The sequence below is a fragment of the Dipodomys ordii genome, unplaced genomic scaffold (assembly GCF_000151885.1).
Source record: "Dipodomys ordii isolate 6190 unplaced genomic scaffold, Dord_2.0 Scaffold136, whole genome shotgun sequence".
Classification (NCBI taxonomy): domain Eukaryota; kingdom Metazoa; phylum Chordata; class Mammalia; order Rodentia; family Heteromyidae; genus Dipodomys; species Dipodomys ordii.
Window position 1 is genome coordinate 1,789,095 of NW_012267352.1, and position 17,830 is coordinate 1,806,924.

At 39.1% G+C, this 17,830-nt stretch overlaps 1 protein-coding gene across 2 annotated transcripts in view; it reads right to left on the bottom strand.

Moving 5' to 3' along the window:
- Btg3 (BTG family, member 3) overlaps window positions 1-17,830 on the bottom strand; it is a 20,181-nt gene that overhangs the window by 1,814 nt on the left and 537 nt on the right. For both annotated transcript variants that reach the window (XM_013031050.1, XM_013031049.1), the window contains exons 2-4: window positions 13,942-14,119; window positions 7,331-7,468; window positions 2,046-2,253 (exon numbers count right to left, since the gene is read on the bottom strand). In XM_013031050.1, coding sequence (XP_012886504.1) covers window positions 2,046-2,253; window positions 7,331-7,468; window positions 13,942-14,114 — 519 coding nt within the window. In that variant the 5' untranslated portion in view covers window positions 14,115-14,119. The remainder of the gene's footprint in view (window positions 1-2,045; window positions 2,254-7,330; window positions 7,469-13,941; window positions 14,120-17,830) is intronic.

Sequence of the window (17,830 nt, forward strand, 5' to 3'; positions counted from 1 at the left end):
CAGCACCACATAAGCAAAAAGAAAAAAGCCGGAAGTGGCGCTGTGGCTCAAGTGGTAGAGCGCTAGCCTTGAGCTGAAGAGCTGAGGGACAGTCCCAGGCCCAGAGTTCAGGTCCCACGACCAGACCCCAATAAAAGAAAACAAAAAAAAGACTATTTAATTTGGAAAAAGTAATGTTTCGTTGTGGTTTTACTTTATATTTCCCTACTGACAAATGGCTAAACATCTTTTCATGTGCTTATGGGGTCACTTATGTAACAACTTTCACTCACTACTTTTTTTTTTTGGGTCCGGTCGTAGGCTCCTTATTCTTTAGTCCAACTTTTTGTTTTAATCCAACTCCAAACCTACCTTAAATTAATGTCAAATTATGTCTCATAATTGAAATGATAATTAAAACTAATATAAAAATAGGTACACTTAAAATTTACTGAAAATAAGAAATAAGGATTAACTCAAAAGATCTCTGTAGGTTTCTTTGACTAAAAGATGTTTTTTTTTATTATTGAAGAGTATTGTTCAGTCAAAATTTTTAAAAGTGTAAGATTGGCACTGGTGGCTCATGCCTGTATTCAAGATCTGGAAGACTGCAGTCTGAAGTCAGTCTACAAAGAAAAGTCCTTGAGATTCCATCTCCAAAATAACCACTGAAAAGCTACCCTGGAAACATAGCTCAAGTGGTAAATCACCAGCCAAGTAATCATGAGAGTCTGGGTTCAAACTCCAGTACCAGCAAAAAAACAAAAATCAAAGAGTTTTTAAAGTGCATTAAATGGACATTCTTAGCCGAGGAACACAAAGATGTAATGCCTTTGTGCTTCAAATCATATATAAAATTTTTACTGAAATAAATTCCAGGAAATGGAAAAAATATATTTAGTGTTCTCTGGTATAAAGTAAATGGAGTTGTAAATGCATTCCTGCTAATTATATGACTCAGAAAGCAAATGGGAAAAATGTTTGAGTTTGAGTAAAAAAATTAAAGTTAGTGGTTTCTCTTTTACTATTGAAAAGGGATAGAACAAGAAGGTTAAACTCAAAAGTAAGAAATGGAAGTGTTAAAGATTATAAAGGGGGGCTGGGAAGGTGGCTCAGTGGTAAGAGTGCTTGCCTTGTATGCATGAGGCCCTGGGTTCGATTCCTTAGCACCACATAAGCAGAAAAAAGCCAGAAGTGGTGCTGTGTAGGGTGCTAGCCTTGAGCTGAAGAGCTGAGGGACAGCGCCCAGACCCAAAGTTCATCCCCATGACCAACCAAAAAAAAAAAAAAAGACTATAAAGATGAGTGACAATTTTGGAACTTAAATTATATGAATATATATATTTTTTGTCAGTCATGGGGCCTGAACTCTGGGCCTGGGTGCTGTCCCTCAGCTCTTCAGCTCAAGGCTAGCACTTTACCACTTGAGCCACAGCACCACTTCCGGCCTTTTCTGAAGATGTAGTGCTGAGGAATTCAACCTAGGGCCTCATGCATGCAAGGCAAGCAGTCTACCACTGAAACCACCTTCCCAGCCCCAATTATAGGAATATTTTATCACCATGATTTTGTATTTAATGGGAAAGAGGCTCATTAAAAATATATTTATGCTGGGTACCGGTGGCTCATGCTATAATCCTAGCTACTAAGGAGGCTGAGATCTGAGGATCACGGTTCAAACCCAGCCCAGGCCCAGGTAGGAAAGTCCATGAGACTCTTATCTCTAAATAAACACAAGAAAACCAGAAGTGGTGTTGTGGCTCAAGTGGTACAGTGCTCGCCTTGAGCTGAAGAGCTGAGGGACAGTACCCAGGCCCAGAGTTCAAGCCCCATGACCACCACCACCAAATATATATATATACATATATATATAAATTGGCATTGAGACTCACTTTATTGAAGATCTGCTTTACTATTCAGGAATAATATTCATATCTCTGGGGGCAGTTTCCTCTTAGTGTGAGAAAGGCTCAGATGTAGAATATTAAATCAGAAATCTTGGACAACATAAGTAGGACTATCTGAAATATCTGCTAAATCCTCCAATATAAGAGTTTCATGGTTACCTGGTATACAGGACTTGGGGCTGCAGCCACCAAAGTAGGTTTCACTGCCACTTCCTTACTTGTTTCTTCATCTGAAGAAGAGGATCCAGAATGATAATCGGAGGTCACCTTATCAAGGGCCCTGGAAACTTTCTTGGAGATCTCATCCTTGTTCTCGTCCTCATTTTCAAAGCTGGCAACAATGAATGCATTGTTTTTCTCTCCATACCTGTGTATATAAATGTTTTTAAAATCTTCAACAAAGCAAGAAATGTCCATAAACACAATTAAACAGGCTCAAACAAGTCACTGCACCAAGGCAATAAAGGAACTATTGGAGAATTGGCTCTGAACATTATCCTAACCAGTTCCATGTCAGCCCATGGGCTGTAATTGTCTCCTTCTGGTTTATATAAGTACAAATATAAGTGATTCAACTCTCTTCCTTATTTGTTTTTTGCTAACAATAAAAACAGTATCGAAAAATACTATAAAGTAATGCAATCTATTACATCTTTTTTTCTTATTTTTTGGCCGGTCGTGGGGTTTGGACTCTGGGCTTGGGTACTGTCCTTCAGCTCTTCAGCTCCAGGAGAGCACTCTACCGCTTGAGCCACAGCGCCACTTCCTCTATTACATCTTTATATGCAATGCAATCTATTACAGAATAGTTTTTTAATGTAATCCTAGCTACTCAGGAGGCTGAGATCTGAGGAATGCAGTGTGAAGCCAGCCCAGGCAGGACAGTCCAAGAGACTCATCTCCAATTAACACCAGGAAACTGGAAGTGGCGCTGTGGATTAAGTCCCTGCCTTGAACTAAAGAGCTCAAGGACAGTGCCCAGGACCAAGATTTTGTTCAAGCCCCATTACCAGAAAAAAAAAAAAAGTGTCAAAATATGTAACCATGATTGTTATCTCAACAAAAAAGGAAAATAAATTATGCAAAGAGAGAAATTAGCATATAGTCAACACTAAAAAACAAATATTTAAAGTACAAAGGAAAACATATAAGCTATTCAAATAAATTCCACAAAATAAATATTACTAATGACTAATAAGTGTTAAGACATAGGAAATTTAATCAAACAATTCTAAATATGTAATTGAAATTTAGGAACACAAAGATTCTGCGCCTGTGCCTTGGGGTTAGTATGAGGGCTTTCTTCAAAGCAAGTGAAGCTACTAACTGTATTACCCTGACATTAGAATGAACAGCTAGTATTTCAGTAGAATTAGCAATGGATAACCTTTACACTTTCCATTTTTTTCAATTATGTACTGCTAAAACATCAAGACTAAATTAGTTACTATGCAATAATTATCTAATGTTCCTTATAAGAAGATTGCAAGTTGGGCACCAGTGGCTCACAACTGTAATCCTGACTATTCAGGAGGCTGAAATCTGAGGATTATGGTTTGAAACCAGCCCAGGCAGAAATGTCAGTGAGACTCTTTATCTCCAATAAACTACTCAGAAAAAAGCCGGAAGCGGTGCTGTCTTTCAAATGGTAGAACGCTAGCCTCGAACACAAAGAAGCTTAGGGACAGCGCCTAGACCCTGAGTTCAAGCCCGATGATCAGGAAAAAAATTTTTTTAAATGATTGCAGAAATTACCAAAAAGTTATAAAGTGCACCGAGTACATAAAAAAGCTGCCAGTTATCCTCAGACTTTCTCATCACAGGAAAGATGTTATCTATTCTGTATCCTCAAATATTGCATTAACTGATAAACTTTCGAACTATATGGCATTCTATGTACTTATCCAGCATTTCATTCTGACAGAATGTCTCAAGACTATGAAAGATGTTCCTTTGTAGTACCTCTTATTCTCTATACACCAATGAGTTATTATATTTAAAGACTCAAGGTATAAGATGTTCAATTATTCTTCGTTAGCATTGCTTTAATGTTCAGACGATTTATCTTTCTAATTATCCTTCTTTTTAATATCTTAATGTCCCCTGTTAACTTACATCAATTGCTTTTACACAAGTTCTAATTTATCTTTCTTTCAGAGGTTCTGTATGATCAACTTATACAGTGAATGTGATTTCTATTAACGTGGGGGAAAATGACAACACAGATTTTGGCAAAATTTAATCATATAAAATGTTAGGTTCATATAGTTACTAAAAGTAGCAAGATGGAAGCATATTCATTTTTCATTATTGGCCATTATTAAGTAATGAAATATCCAATTAAATACAATGTTCATATAGCTAAAGCTTTTATCTTTAAGATTTAAGACTTTTTTTTTTTTGGTCGGTCGTGGAGCCTGAACTCTGGGCCTGGGCACTGTCCCTGAGCTCTTCAGCTCAAGGCTAGCTCTCTACCACTTGAGCCACAGTGCCACTTCCAGCTTTTTCTTCTTATATGGTGCTGAGGATCGAACTCAGGGCCTCATGCATGCAAGGCAAGCACTCTACAATTGAGCCATCTTCCCAGCCCTTATGACTTATTTTAAACACTTAAAATAATGCCCAAAATGTGTATGTAATTAGATTTCTTAAACTTGGATATAAATTTTTTTCCCTGATAATTTAACATCCTTGTTATCTATTTGTGTATTAATATAATTTGGGTCTACTTAGCTTTTCTCTTGCCTGTCAGACATTTTTTTTTTTTACTTCACAGTGGTGGTTATTTTTATTTTTTATATGTTTATTGTAAAAATACTGTACAGAAGAGTTACAGTTACATGAGTAAGGTAATGAGTACATTTCCTATAGAGTATTGTTAACCTCTTCTTTTGTTTTTCCCCTTACCCTCCTTACCTCCCCTGCTGAATTATAAAGTTGGTTTTTAACATAGTTTCTTGTACACCTCTCATTGTTACAATGGGTCAACCTGTACTCTTGTGCATACTAGGGAAGAGATCTACCACTGAATTATACTTCTACTTTCTGAGCAACCCTCTTTCAAATGCTTTTTGTAATTATTTTGTGGGTTGAAAAGCTATACAACCTTAAAGAATATGTGTTAAATAAATCAACTGGCAATGATGGAAGGAGTGAAACTGATCCAGATGCATTGCACTTATAAACTGATATGTTGAACTGAAAATCTTTTGAGTAACTACTTAAAAGACTTAAACAAAAAAAAAAAGGTGGAACAGAGCTGTGGCTGAAAGTGGCAGAGCTCTAGCCTTGAGCAGAAAAGCTTTAGGGACAGTACCCTGAGCTCAAGCCCTGCAATCAACCAAAAAAAAAAAAAAAAAAAGTCAACTTTGATGTCACTGGTGGCATGCACTGGCAATCATAGCTACTCAGGAACCTGAGATCTAAAAACTAAGTTTCAAAGCCATCAGGGGCAGAAAACTTGAGACTCTAAAAGCTGGAAGTGGGAAGGGAGATGTGGCTGAAGTGGTAACATTCAGCAAAAAGTGTCAAGAGATAGTTCCCAGACCTTAAGTTCAAGTCCCAGGACCTGCACCAAAATATTAAATAAGTCACCTGGTCTCAACTAAAAAAGTGGCCAATTTAGTACAGTAGCTTCTTCTGCCAGTTTTAGGGCCCAGTTTAAAACCAGATTAAAGTGAGTCCCCATAATCTAAAGATGCTTGATATTAACACAACTAAGTTGCTTAATCTTCATTTTTCTATCTGAAAAAGAAAGCGTGGAAGAATCTTCACCTCTATAAAACTGCACCTTCTACATCTGATTTCCCAAAGCAGGAAGTTTAAAACAATGCTGGCAAAATGGGTAGTCATTTCTAGGGGTGTTTTTGGTAAAACATTACCTATTTTCACTTACACCTTCACTGCTGAAGAAGTTAAAGGCTCTGACCACCACAAGAGCAGAAAGTTAGATTTGCATCAAAAAGCAGTCAACAGAAAAGAAGTAAATAGGGGTTGGAAATGGCTTAGAGGTAGAGTGCTTGCCTAGCATGCATGAAGTCCTGGGTTCAATTCGTCAGTACCACATAAACAGAAAAAACTAGAAGTGGTGTTGTGGCTCAAGTGGTAGAGTGCCAGCCTTGAGCAAAAGAAGCCCAAGAACAGTGCTCAGGTCCTGAAGTCAAGCCCCAGGACCAGTAAAAAAAAGAAAAAAAGTAAATATATCTCAAAACCACAGAGAAACACCCTATAGGTATAGCAAGAGAAAATTGTTATGAGTTTTAAGCTTTTGGTTCATTCTATTCCTTCCTATAAATGTCTTTCCCATCCTGTCACCTGCTCCATTTCCTTTTTTAAAAACCTCCCAGTTCAAGTATCATCCTTTCAATAGTCTTTACTGATCCTTAACACAGCCATTAACTTTCTCCTATCAACTATCATTGTACTTTGTACAATTCCTAGTATAATTCAGATTATAAAACTGCTTATTCTTTTTTATTCTTTATTATACTGTGAACTACTTAAAAGAATGTTTTCATTTTGAAAACATTGTTAACATAAGGGTACCTAGTCCACAATGTTAATATGTAGATGAAACAGATCTCACAGGATAGAGCAAATTCCATTATGGAAAATATCACTCAGCCACTTGAAATACACAGACCCACCAAAAATTATTACTTATTATTATCTAGAGTTAACTTGAAGAAGGGAAAGTATGTAACCAATAAAATATAATCACTAATTTTGAGGAGTCTAGATATCAGTGCTCTACTTCTAGATCTACAGTAAACTCTTGGTAATGCTCTAGGAAAACTTTATTCAGTTCTTAAGTTTCTTATATTGTCAAACAAGAATATAACTGGCTAGCCCTTTACCATCACCCCAAGAAGGTTATTTCACATTTTTTATTATATTTTTCATTTTTATAGCAATTTTTTATTGTGATTAAGTGATTACATAAATTTCACAAATTTCCCAGTATTGTGGGATAGTGATATTTAGTTAAAGTCACAAGCACATTCTAACCTTCATGGGGTAAATTGTCTTTATCGTGGTCTATATTTTATGAGTTCTATGAGCTTTGACAATACATTTATTTCTTCCACATCGGGTGATATATACATTTCTTTCTTTTTGCTTGGTGTCAGTTGTTCCCTCTTTCCTGCTCATTCCCTCCCTCCCATTGAGTTGCTTAGTTCGTTTTGATCAGTGACTTCCAGTGCAGCTGATGGGTCCCACTGTTGTATGTTTTATCCTGTTTCTGTGTCCTCCTCCTAGTTTCCCTCCAATGTGCACATATATACCATAAAGTCCTGTATCATCACCCAAGGAGGTTATTTCACGTATTTGTTTTTGTAAAAGCCAAACCACCAGCTCCAGCTCCAGGATGCAAAGATACACGGGCAGGTCAAATACAAGAGTATTTGGCAAAATCAGTTCAGCTGTCAAACTTGCCAACTCACCGACAGCACACTTCACATGGGTCCACCCAGAGTGTGAGCTCTTTAGGCAAACCCAGATCACTGTACAAAATACAGCTGTTCTCACAGGCTTTCAGGACATCAGGATCAACTCTCTGAAACTTATTGACACGAATGCATCTGCAACAAAGTAGACTTAGATTAACACCTTTATATGAATCTCCATCACAAACTTTATCATTATTTGTGAAGGTGAGTAATCATAATACCCTGGAGAACCCGGGAGCATATTTAGCATAATTATCCTAAAATGAGAGTAAATATGAATACACGCAGCATCAAGACCACTCTGTCTAGTACAATAAAGTGTTAAGAGGAAATCCTTTGCCTCATCCATAATTGTTCTAAAAGTACAGAATCAGTCAAGGACAAAGAAACATCTAAATCACACATTTATATACCTGTCTGGGCTGGCTTTGAACTACAATCCTCAGATCTCAACCACATGAGTAGCTAGGATTACAGGTGTGAGCCAACACCCAACACCCAGAAAGGGCTTTTTTTTTTTTTAACCACTATGTGAGTTAAGGTGATAACAGAAGGAGAAGGTTTTTTTTTTTTGGTCGGTCGTGGGGCTTGAACTCTGGGCTTGGGCACTGTCCCTCAGCTCTTCAGCTCAAGGCGAGCGCTCTACCACTTGAGCTACAGCGCCACTTCGGGTTTTCTGGTGGTTTATTGGAGATAGGAGTCTCACGGTCTCTCCTGCCCGGGCTGGCTTTGAACCGTGATCCTCAGATCTCAGCCTCCTGAGTAGCTAGGATTACAGGTGTGAGATAGGAGTCTCATGGTCTCTCCTGCCCGGGCTGGCTTTGAACCGTGATCCTCAGATCTCAGCCTCCTGAGTAGCTAGGATTACAGGCGTGAGCCACCAGCGCCCGGCAGAAGGAAAAGTTTAAATTCCTATATAAATCATATAAATTTATATAAATTTAACACATTCTTTTTTTGAGCCACAGTGCTACTTCTGGCTTTTTCTGTGTATGTGGTACTGAGGAATCGAACCCAGGGCTTCATGTATGCTAGGTAAGCACTCTTCCACTAAGCCACATTCCCAGCCCGGTCTTTCGCTTTTGTTTTTTTTTTTAATGAAACAGATACTCAGGGCTACAAGTACGTTTGAAGTGATAGAACATTTGCTTAGCATACTAGGGCCTTGGCTTCAATCTCCAGTATTGTAAGAAGGGACATTTTTGTCAAACTTATACAAGTCAGGTAAAGAGTACATTTCTTTTGGACAATGTCATCCTTTCCTTTGTTCTCTGTTTTTCCCTCTCATCCCCACCTACAATGTCTAAAATTAATTTTCAACATAAGAAAAAAAGTGAAAGCCAGGTACTAGTGACTCATGCCTGTAATCCTAGCTATTCAGGAGGCTGAGATCTAAGGACTGCATTTAAAGCCAGCCCAGGCAGGAAAGTCTGTGTGATTCTTATTTCCAATTAAACACCAGGACATTGGAAGTGGTGTTATGGCTCAAAGTGGTAGAAACTTGCTTTGAGCAAAAAAGCTCAGGGACAGCACGTACGCTGAGTTCAAGCCCCACAAATGCCACCCCCCCCCAAAAAAAGTGAGAGAAATCAATAGAGGAGCCTCAGTTAATTAATTTATATTGTTGGTTGTGGGGCTTGAACTCTGGGCCTGAGTGCTGTCCCTGAGCTCTTCAGCTCAAGGTAAACACTCTGCTACTTAAGCCATAGCACACTTCCAGTTTTCTGGTGGTTATTTGGAGATTAGAGTCTCACAAACTTTCCTGCCCAGGCTGGCTTTGAACTGCAATCCTCAGATCTCAGCCTCCTGAGTAGCTAGGATTATAGGCATAAGCCACGATGCCCAGCTCAGTTAAATTTTTTTTTTTTGGGTCTGGTTGTGGGGCCTGAACTCTGGGCCTGGGCGCTGTCCCTCAGTTCTTCAGCTCAAGGCTAGTGCTCTACCACTTGAGCCACAGTGCCACTTCCAGCTTTTGGGCCTCATGCATGCAAGGCAAGCGCTCTACCACTGAGCCACCTTCCCAGACTCCAATTTTTTTTCTTTTGGGTCCGGTCATGGGGCCTGAACTCTGGGCCTGGGCGCTGTCCCTCAGCTCTTCAGCTCAAGGCTAGCACTCTACCACTTGAGCAGCCACAGCGCCACTTCCGTTGTTGTTGTTGTTTTTTTACTTTTTGCTTATGTGGTGCTGAGGAATTGAACCCAGGGCCTCATACATGCAAGGCAAGTGCTCTACCACTGAGCCACCTTCCCAGCCCCCCAATTTTTTTTTAACCTAAGAAATACCACACCTACCTATAAAATGTTAAAAGATACTACCAGAGTAAAGGTAAAAATACACACTAAGAGAAGCATTGTGCTAAAAGGAAAGGTAGGTTTAATGAAAAAATACTACCTACAACCAAGAATCAATTAAGATTTGGGTGTTAGTCCTAGTCACAGTACGTATGTATGTACCTATGTGTTGTGAGTATATTGGGGATAGAACTCAGGGCACTTGCTTGCCTATTTTGCTCTAGGCTGGTTCTCTACTATTTAAGCCATACCTTCACTTCTGGCTTTTTGCTAGGTTATTGGGGATGAATCTCACAAACTTTTCTGCCCACATTGACTTAGAATCTTGATCCTCAGTTCTCAGCCTCCTGAATAGCTAGAATTATAGCTATGAATCACCAGCGCACTAGCTTTAACTTTTTCTCAGATGTGAAGATAAAAAGTAAATATGTCAATATAAGTTAATTCACAGCTAGTAATTATACTATAAAATACAATTCTCTCAATAATAATGTGTTGCTTGGGCTGAGGATATAGTTTAGTAATAGAGTACTTGCTTAGAATACAGTTCTAGGTTCAATCCCCAGCAATGAAAAGAATAATGTGCTATGTAGTAGTTATTGTTTTTTTAAAGTTGACTGATTTCAATTTTGATTGAAAAAAGTTAAATAGTTCTAATTATATAACAACTAATGATGTTTCTAAAGTGTTATAATTCAAATGTATACTAGGCCACAGTTTTATAAATTTTTTGAATGTATTAAATCCTTAATTCCTAGCCTTTGAGTTAGACACTAAATTCACCACTGTTAAAAAAAAAAGGCAGAGTTTAAGTAACTTATTCCACATCATAAATTAGTAGTGATGAATCAAGGCTTTAAGTCTAGGCCACCAGACTCCAAAGTTCATGTTATTTAACAATACCCAGGGTTGGGGTATAGCTCAGAAGTAAAGCACTTAGGTCTGACATGTGTGAGCCTCTCAGTTTAATCCCTAGCACAAAAACTAAAACTTCACAATATTCTCTGTCCATCAATTCCTGTCTTAACAGCGTTATTAACAATAGCAAATTCTAAGTGAAAAAATGCTTTATGATGACACTTTGTTTTGTTAGTAAGATCACTCTGTTACAGATTCTAACGCTGTAGAGGGTAAGCTGGGCATTAGTGACTCCACCCGTAATCCTAGCTACTCATAAGGATGAGATCTAAAGATCATGATATGAAGCCACCCTGAGCAAGAAAGACTCATTTTCAATACCCAGCAAAAAGCTGAAAGTAGAGCTGTGGCTCAAGTGGTAGAGTGCCAGCCTTGGGCAAAAAAGCTAAGAGACAGAGCTCAAAGTTGGCATTCAAGCCTCTGTGTGTGTGTGTGTGTGTGTGTGTGTGTGTGTGTCTATGTGTGTCTCCAACGTGCCTCAGCATCAAAAGCAGTTCAAGACATGAAAATATATCTTAAGCATATAGCTTAATATATCTTTTAAATATATTCTTCACAATGAGCGATGCAGGTTCTAAATTTAAAAATTATATGTAAATATACTTAGATTTTGCTTTGCCAAATTTAGATACCGTATTTTATACTATTTTTCACTCTACACATTGACTACTTATACATTATCTACTTACTTTTCAAAAACAAGATTTTAAAACTTGCACATATAGTCTATCATTTACTTAATGTTGAGAGTTCTTTCCAAGTTTTTGCAATTAGCCTCAACCATAAACTGAAGAGACCCTCAATCCTATATTCTCATTTTTATTTCCCACGGCAGTCTACAGATTTTGCTTCTAAATTAAAAAAAAATATATATATATATTTTTTGGCCAGTCATGGGGCTTGAACTCCAGGCCTGGGCACTGTCCCTGAGCTTCTTTTGCTCAAGGCTAGCACTCTACCACTTGAACCACAGCACCACTTGTGGCTTTTTCTGTATATGTGGTACTGAGGAATTGAACCCAGGGCTTCATGCGTGCTAGGCAAGCACTCTACCACTAAGCCGCATTCTCAGCCCCTATTCAAAGTTTTAAAGTGATTCTTTTGGTCACATGCCAATATCTTGTTTGACTATCTTTTCCCTTTTAGTTAATGGAAATGAAATTGTACACTGTCTGACCTTGAAGTATTTAACTTGACTGTGCCTCCTTTTTTCACTAACAGTAGCTTAGCACTTCCAAATCCTTCACCCAATGTCAAATAGATCATCGTAAAAAGCCTCAATAGCTCTAACTCACAAAAAGCTATTCTATCAGATATGAAGATGTGCAGAAAAAAAATCAAATGAGAAGATGAAAAATGAGTCATGCTTACATTAACATCTACATTTCTACTTTAATTAGTCATTCTACTAAGAAATCTCATTGGATAAAAACAAGAAGAAAATATAGTAATTACCTTGGTTCTTAGCTTGTCAATAGAAAAGTCGGGCTCATATAGTTTTAAGCAAATTTAAAGTAAACCATTTCCTTGTCATCTTCCGCCTAGATCTGTCAATTAGTCTTATATTTGTCGTTAAGTGAGAGAAAGGAAGACCTCTTTACAACAAGGTATTGAATTATGATCTGCGGGGAAAACTTGGGGGACAATATACACAAATAAAAGGATTTCTATAGTTATGAACAACTGTTTCATTTTTAACTGTGTGTGTGTGTGTGTGTGTGTGTGTGTGTGCGCACGCTAATACTTGGGCTTGAACTCAGAACTTCTTGCATTCTCTGTGCTTTTTCTCTTAAGGCTGGTGCTTTATCACTTGAGCTATAGCTGTACTTTTGTTCTAGCTTTTTGATGGATAACTGGAGATGAAGAGTCTCATACTTTCTTGTCTAGGATGGCTTCAAATCATAATTATTAGATCTCAACCTCCTGAGCAGCTAGGATTGTAGGAATGAGCCATAATTACACAGCTTCACACTGAGTTTTTGTAGCACATCCACAAATGGGAAAAGCAGCAACAGAGGGCTTTTAAGCTTCTAGAATAGTGAGATATATATTAGAGAATAGGTATGACAGGTCAGGTTACTTCTAGCTGTAAATGTAACTTATAAAACAGAGTACAAAAGACAGCTCCAAATAAGAGGTATCTACCTTCTCAGTGCCAAAACAATGATGTAAGAAAGCTTATGAGAATTTGGAGTTAGACTTGAGTTCAATTCTGAAAACCAGCTAGGCATGAGTGGCTCACACAAGTTATTCCGGAAGCTAAGATATAAGGATCGTCAGTTTGAAGCTAGCCTGAGCAGGAATGCCTGAATCTCTTGTCTCCAATTAAGCATCAAAAAACTGGAAGTTTTTTGTGGCTCAAGTGCTAGAGCACTCCAGGACACCACCTGGGCCCTGAGTTCAGGCCCCCTCAGCACTGGCACAAAAAGGAAAAAAAAAAAGGAAAGGATTCCAAAGCCAGTTTTTACCAGTTGTGGATCATAGATAACTTACCTTCATCTACAATTTTAGTAGCTTTTATCACGAAGAATTGTTCATAGCATAAATAAAATCAGTCTTCTCAGTGTGAAGAACATACCAGGTATCTAATAACTAACCTTGGCTCAATTTGTCCATAAAATTTGTCTCTTTAAAACATATGTAATAATATGCTGGATGCCAGTGGCTCATGCCTGTAATCCTACCTACTTAGGAGGCTGAGGTTGGAGGACTGTGTGGTTGAAAGCCAGCCTGGGCAGGAAAATCCACGAGACTCTTATCTCTAATTAACTACCAAAAGACAGAAATGGTGCTATGGCTCAAAGTGGTAGAGCACTAGCCTTGAGCACAGAAACTCAAGGACAGTGTCAAGGCTCTGAGTTCAAGTTCCAGGAAAGGCACAAACCAGACAAACAAAAAAAGCATATAATATACTTTTACATACAAGAATTATTTCCTCAAAACCTTATATACCCATTTATGGTTGATTAGAAGTGCTTAAGAATTGTGAAAAGCCCCAAGTACCCATGCTATAGGAGTGTACTCAGTCAGGAGCCAGACTATAACCACAAGAGCCTACGAGCCTATGGCACTGGCCTCTCTAAGCAGTAGGACTCCCATCAACAAACACCTGCACTTTGATTAACTGGAGATAATCTCAGGGACTTTCCTGCCTGGGTTGGCTTTGAACCATGATCCTCAGATACCAGCCTCCTGAGTAGCTAGGATTACAGATGGGAGCTATCAGGCCAAATACCTACATTTTAAAATGAGTAAGGAGCCAGCCGATAGTTACGTATTTTGCAGATAAAACTGGCACGGTCAAGGCAGCCTTCACTCCTCTAGCCTTGTACTCATTTCAGAGTCAAACTATTTCTTCACTTAGTACAACACAACCATACAATGCAATTTGTTACCGGTAGGCCTGTCCTTTCGATGGTTTTTCTGGATACCAGTGATTTTTGTACTTCTCTTGAAGTATCAGAGTCAATTTCTCAGCAAACATCTCAACTGCCTCTTTTTTCAACTTGTCATGTTTTCGAACCAGTCTTGTAAAAAAGAAGACAACGGCAGCAATTTCATTCTTCATTTTCCCTGCAAAGATAAAACATGTTTTCTTAAAAACAAAGTATATAAAGTAGAAGATAAAGTTTTGTAAAACATTCCTCCTTACAGATTCCTCTCCTTCTTCCAGTTTTATCTTGTGCTTCACAGACTCATATCTAGAATTGGGAACAATCGTCATATTTAGGCCACAAAGACCTATTATAAAATACTGCCTGAGAATCATAGTACTTATCTTTGTGAATATGGAGCATACCAAATGGTTGCTGTTGACTGAAATAACATTAAAAGATACCACTCAAGAAGAACCACAATGATATATAGGTGTTATTATACATGTCAATACTTAGATACAACAATTGACCTTTAAAATTCAGTAAAATGATTTGGAAAAACCACACAAAAAGGTGTATTGTAGAGTCATTTTGGAAATGTTTTGCAAGTCCATAAGTTACCATATTCTTCACTCATTCCACGTTTTACCTTATGCCCAAGAAAAATGCATAGAAATGGTCCTAACAACATTATTCCAAATAGTCAGAGCAGAAACTACCCAAATGTGTATCAACTGATGAGTGACAAATACAGTGTGGTATACACAATGTAGTGGAATATTATTTGGTAATTAAAAGGAGTGAAGTACCAATATATGCCAGTTATGAGTGAAGCTTAAAATACCCTATGGAAAGAAACCAGATACAAAAAAACACACATCATATTCTATTAATATGCAATGTTCAGAATAGGTAGATCGGTCAGAATGAAAATATATTAGTGGCTTAGAGGCAAGAAAGGAAGTCAAAGGAAGAGTAATACTAGTAAATTCAAGAATATTTCCTGGGGGGCTGGGAAGGTGGCTGAGTGGTAGAGTTCCTGCCTTGCATGCATGAGGCCCTGGGTTCGATTCCGCAGCACCACATAAGCAAAAAGAAAAAAGCCGGAAGTGGCGCTGTGGCTCAAGTGGTAGAGCACTATCCTTGAGCTGAAGAGCTGAGGGACAGCGCCCAGGCAGAGTTCAGGCCACATGACTGGACCCAAAAGAAACAAAAACAAAAAAACCAGAAACAAAAACAAAAAAAAAAACAAAAACAAAGAATATTTCCTGGGACAATAAAAATATTGTAAAACTGAGTATTACTTTTTGTTGTTGCCAGTTCTGAAGCTTGAACTCAGGGTCTGGGTACTGTCTATGAGCCTCTTTTGCTCAAGGCTAGTGCTCTACCACTTGGGCTGCAGTGCCACTTATGGCTTTTTCTGAGTAGTTTATTGGAGATAAGAGTCTCACAGACTTTGCCGTTCCGGCTGGCTTTGAACTGCAATCCTCAGATCTCAGCTTCCTGAGTAGCTAGGATTACGATGTGAGCCACTGGTGCCCTGTTTTAAAATTGAGTATTATAACAGTTGCAAAACTGTAAATATACTAAACTACTAAAATGTGTTTTTAAAAAGAGGTGAGTTGTACAGTATGTAATTCACCTCAATAGAGCAGTAAAATATAAAGAAATTTCAATATTGAATTTCCATAAGTACTTTCAGGAACAGAGCTTTAATCTCCTAAAAGACAAAAACTAATGCCGGGCGCCGGTGGCTCACACCTGTAATCCTAGCTACTCAGGAAGCTGAGATCTGAGAATCACAGTTCAAAGCCAGCCTGGGCAGGAAAGTCCATGAGACTCTTATCTCCAATAAAAGCCAACCGAAAACTAGAAGAGGTGCTGTGGCTCAAGCGATAGAGCACTCGCCTTGAGCTGAAGAACGCAGGGACAGTGTGCAAGCCCACAGGACCGACAAAAACAAACAAAAAACACTAGTGAATATCCACATATATTAACAGAGTATAAATTCAAGATCACAAACAGAAAATCTAAACGAAATAATCAGATATTTGGCTAGACTTTGGCATTGCCTCAAAGAAGGAATCTTAAAATGGCAGATCTGATGATTTATCATTGATTAAGCCATAAAGGCAAAAAAAGTATCCTGGGATTGTTTTGATATATAATCTGTCTTTGCTGGATGAGCTCATTCATTTGGCTGGCTGTAAGTAACTTGGAGTTATTCACATGCAGCATTCACTAAGCAACATCACCTTCTTGTGAGCCAATTATTAAAGACATACAACCCTTGCTATGTTTAGTATAAAAATCAATTACCTTAGCAAGTCTATTTTCCTACACATTCAAGAAATATGGCCAATTCTGTTAGCTTTCTTTTGTCCAACTGTTCTTTAAGTCTCTGGTCATACTGTGAATTCTTTATTCTGTGTGCACACTCAAACAAGGAACCTCACTGTGAAATAAATTCTATATGGTTATCTGAGAGGTGTGCTGGCAGCCATACTCACCCTGATGCTGGATGGGAAGACACCCAAGCCTTTTCTTCTGGAACCCTATGCCAAATTCACTTTCTACGGTTAAACTACTAGGAACTCGGAACAGATCTGCACACAACAGTGTGTGGGCACACACAACTTTAGTCCACTACAACTGCTGTACAACCTCCTCCCAAAAAATGTGAGCTATTTCCACTTTATAAAGCTATATTTATACTCCACCACGGTAAGATGGAAAAGAAAACCCACTGGTATTTAGTACAGTTTAGGAAGAAAGTTGCTGATGGAACCACACTAACCTCCACCTCACCAAAGAAAAAAAGGAACCACACTAAAGAAACATACCAACTCTTTGACTGTGTCATTTTCTTTATTCATTAAATATGTGAAATATGCGCTACATATCAATCAGAGTTTGGGCATTTGCTTTTGTTTGTGGTTTCATATCAAAAAAAAATCAAGAAAGGAAGGAAAGAACCACTTAGTGGCTGTTTTTGGTTGTAACACAAGATGAGTCATATGGACTTTATTTTTCTGTTTGAAGGAATGATGACTGGAACAGCTGAGAAATTACACCCCCCTCCCCTTTGCCCCCAGTACCAGTATTCTAGGAGTACCAAAAGGTTTAAAAAAAGAAAGAAAAAAAGCCAATGAAGACCTAGGGCATCTTAAGTAGCCCCATTAAAAAAGCTCCCATTTTAAATATTGTTTGGTGACGTCATTCTGGGACGTAGTCACCGCCCAAAGCTGCTCCTCAAGTTCTACTTTGTTCCATAGTCCCCGGCCTTGCAGAGGAGTTTATAACTTTGTAGTTTTTTTTTTCCTCTCTCTTGAAACAACAACAGCAACAAAAAGCTAATCTCAACCGTTTCTATTAAACAAGACTCTTGATGACTGTTCCTATGGTTGGAGGGGAGTGGGAACCGTGGCGGGGTGGAGGGGGGTAGGGGGAGGTGTGTGGGGGTGAAGAGTCCTTGACCAGCCCGGGGCAGCGTTCCAACGCCGGATCCCGACCCGGAGGAGGTGTAGAATTTCCCAGGGTCCGAGAGTTGGGACTTTCTGAAGCCATCCAAACCTGCGGCTAGGCACCCGGACGCTGGGGTTTCCAGGGCGCTAGGTGCGGACGCATCCCACATCCCCACCCCACTCTGGGGAGTAGATCCAGTCTGCAAAGCTGTGTCCAACTTCTGCAATCCCGGTGGGCCCCAAGTTCAGGGGGAAAGGCCCCCCGAACAGCTGGAGCCCAACTCCCAGCTGTCGTCTGGCTCGCCAGCCAAGGATTGGCTGCATCCGGGGGTGGGGGCGGGGACACGCTCCGCGGCGGTCCTGGGTTCGAGACCCGAGGCTTCTCGTAGGCACGATCCTCTAAACAACGAACCCGGTCCCGGGATCCAGAAGTCCCCCCCCCC